General features: G+C 39.9%; 1 protein-coding gene across 1 annotated transcript; it reads right to left on the reverse strand.

The window, feature by feature from the left end:
• Positions 1-232: 232 nt before the first annotated feature.
• SARC_12728 (hypothetical protein) lies at positions 233-934 on the reverse strand (the record flags this gene model as incomplete). Its single annotated transcript, XM_014293159.1, has 1 exon — positions 233-934. One exon carries the CDS (start codon positions 932-934, stop codon positions 395-397), a length of 540 nt encoding a protein of 179 aa, XP_014148634.1. The 3' UTR covers positions 233-394.
• Between the last annotated feature and the right edge of the window lie 507 nt (positions 935-1,441).

Raw genomic sequence — 1,441 nt, forward strand, 5'->3', positions numbered from 1 at the left:
CTAGTTGATCCTCCGATAAGCCAACCAGATGTGCCAGTCTGATGAAGGCTAAGTCGGTAATTCTTGATAGTGGCAAGTTATTGGTTAATACAATAACTAAAGATATCAAGAGTATTTTTATTTTTATTTCCTTTTTCTAAAGATAGGATTTTATGAGTCTCTCGGATTCGCCCCAATGAAACATACCATAGTTTCTAATAGAGCGACAACGAAACACAAAATAAAATCCCTTCGGCGGAAACAGTACTGAGAGGACTATATATAGGCAATGTCTCAGCCTCACAATCCCTCAGAGTATTGCTGTTTTCACGAAGCAAACCTAGCTTTATTAAACGTCTCATTTCGTTTATTTATATCGATACTTACACGATATAGAATTTATCTACGCGTTTATTTATTCTAAGGCATTGGTATCGCCTTTATTAGACCGAATCTTACACCCATGAGTATTGATGGAATCTTCTAAGACTACTTTATGATCTAATTGTTGTTTGATGAATGTCTTTCCTAAGTTCACCAACGTGGACAGTCGTGTGCGCTCTGCTTGGTCTTCGGAGAGGTCTTCTAGAATGGTTTGCATCGTATCGACGACATCAGTTACAAGACAACCCGTGACATAATCGACCGCAGTGATTAACTTCTCATCATTATTTGTAATTGATAGAACAACTTTCATAAAGCTAGTCTTCCCAATTTGTTCATCTTCGTCAGCAGACACAAGATAGTCTTTATATAGTACCTGTGCAGGCTTACGGCGCGTGAGAGTAGGCAGAGTAACAATTTCATTGCGTCCTATCCTTAAAGACTTAGTGCCCCAGGATATTAGACATACATTCTCCTCTGAGAGTATAAACTGAATAGCCGCTTCGAGCCTGGATTCGCTGAACCTCGCTCTGCTATACTTCACTGTGTTTAGAGCATCACTGCGATCCATTACAGCCCAGTCATTATAGCTAACGTCACGTGATGATCCTGACAAGGTTAGTTCTCCTACTTTTTTAAGTATGTCTATCTCTTTCCTAGTTAGTGCTTTAACTAGTACAGCCCGTACACCCTCTTTTGTATAGAGTTTTTTGGGGGCTCTATTATATACATCTACAAGACAGACCAATACTCGCCCACCAGGGAGTTTATTAACGTCTTCAGATGAATTGCTTGCGGCACCGAGAGAGCTTGCGATGTTACGCAACAAAGCATCTGGATCTGCTGTATATTTTATGTTTGCAACACGGGTAGCAGCCTTAAGCACAATTTGAGACATGAAACTCCAGCAATTTGGATGTATTCTTTGGGTTTCAGTGTCGTTAGTGCGTAATTCTGTACTAGGCAAGCCCTTTCTATTGTTGCGACTCCATTCAAATGTCTGTGAGATATCTACTATTGTATTTAGACGTTCGTTACTATTCGTGCTGATTGTGACAAAGTTTTGACTTTCAGAGTG

The sequence above is a fragment of the Sphaeroforma arctica genome, assembly GCF_001186125.1.
Source record: "Sphaeroforma arctica JP610 unplaced genomic scaffold supercont1.2536, whole genome shotgun sequence".
NCBI lineage: Eukaryota > Ichthyosporea > Ichthyophonida > Sphaeroforma > Sphaeroforma arctica.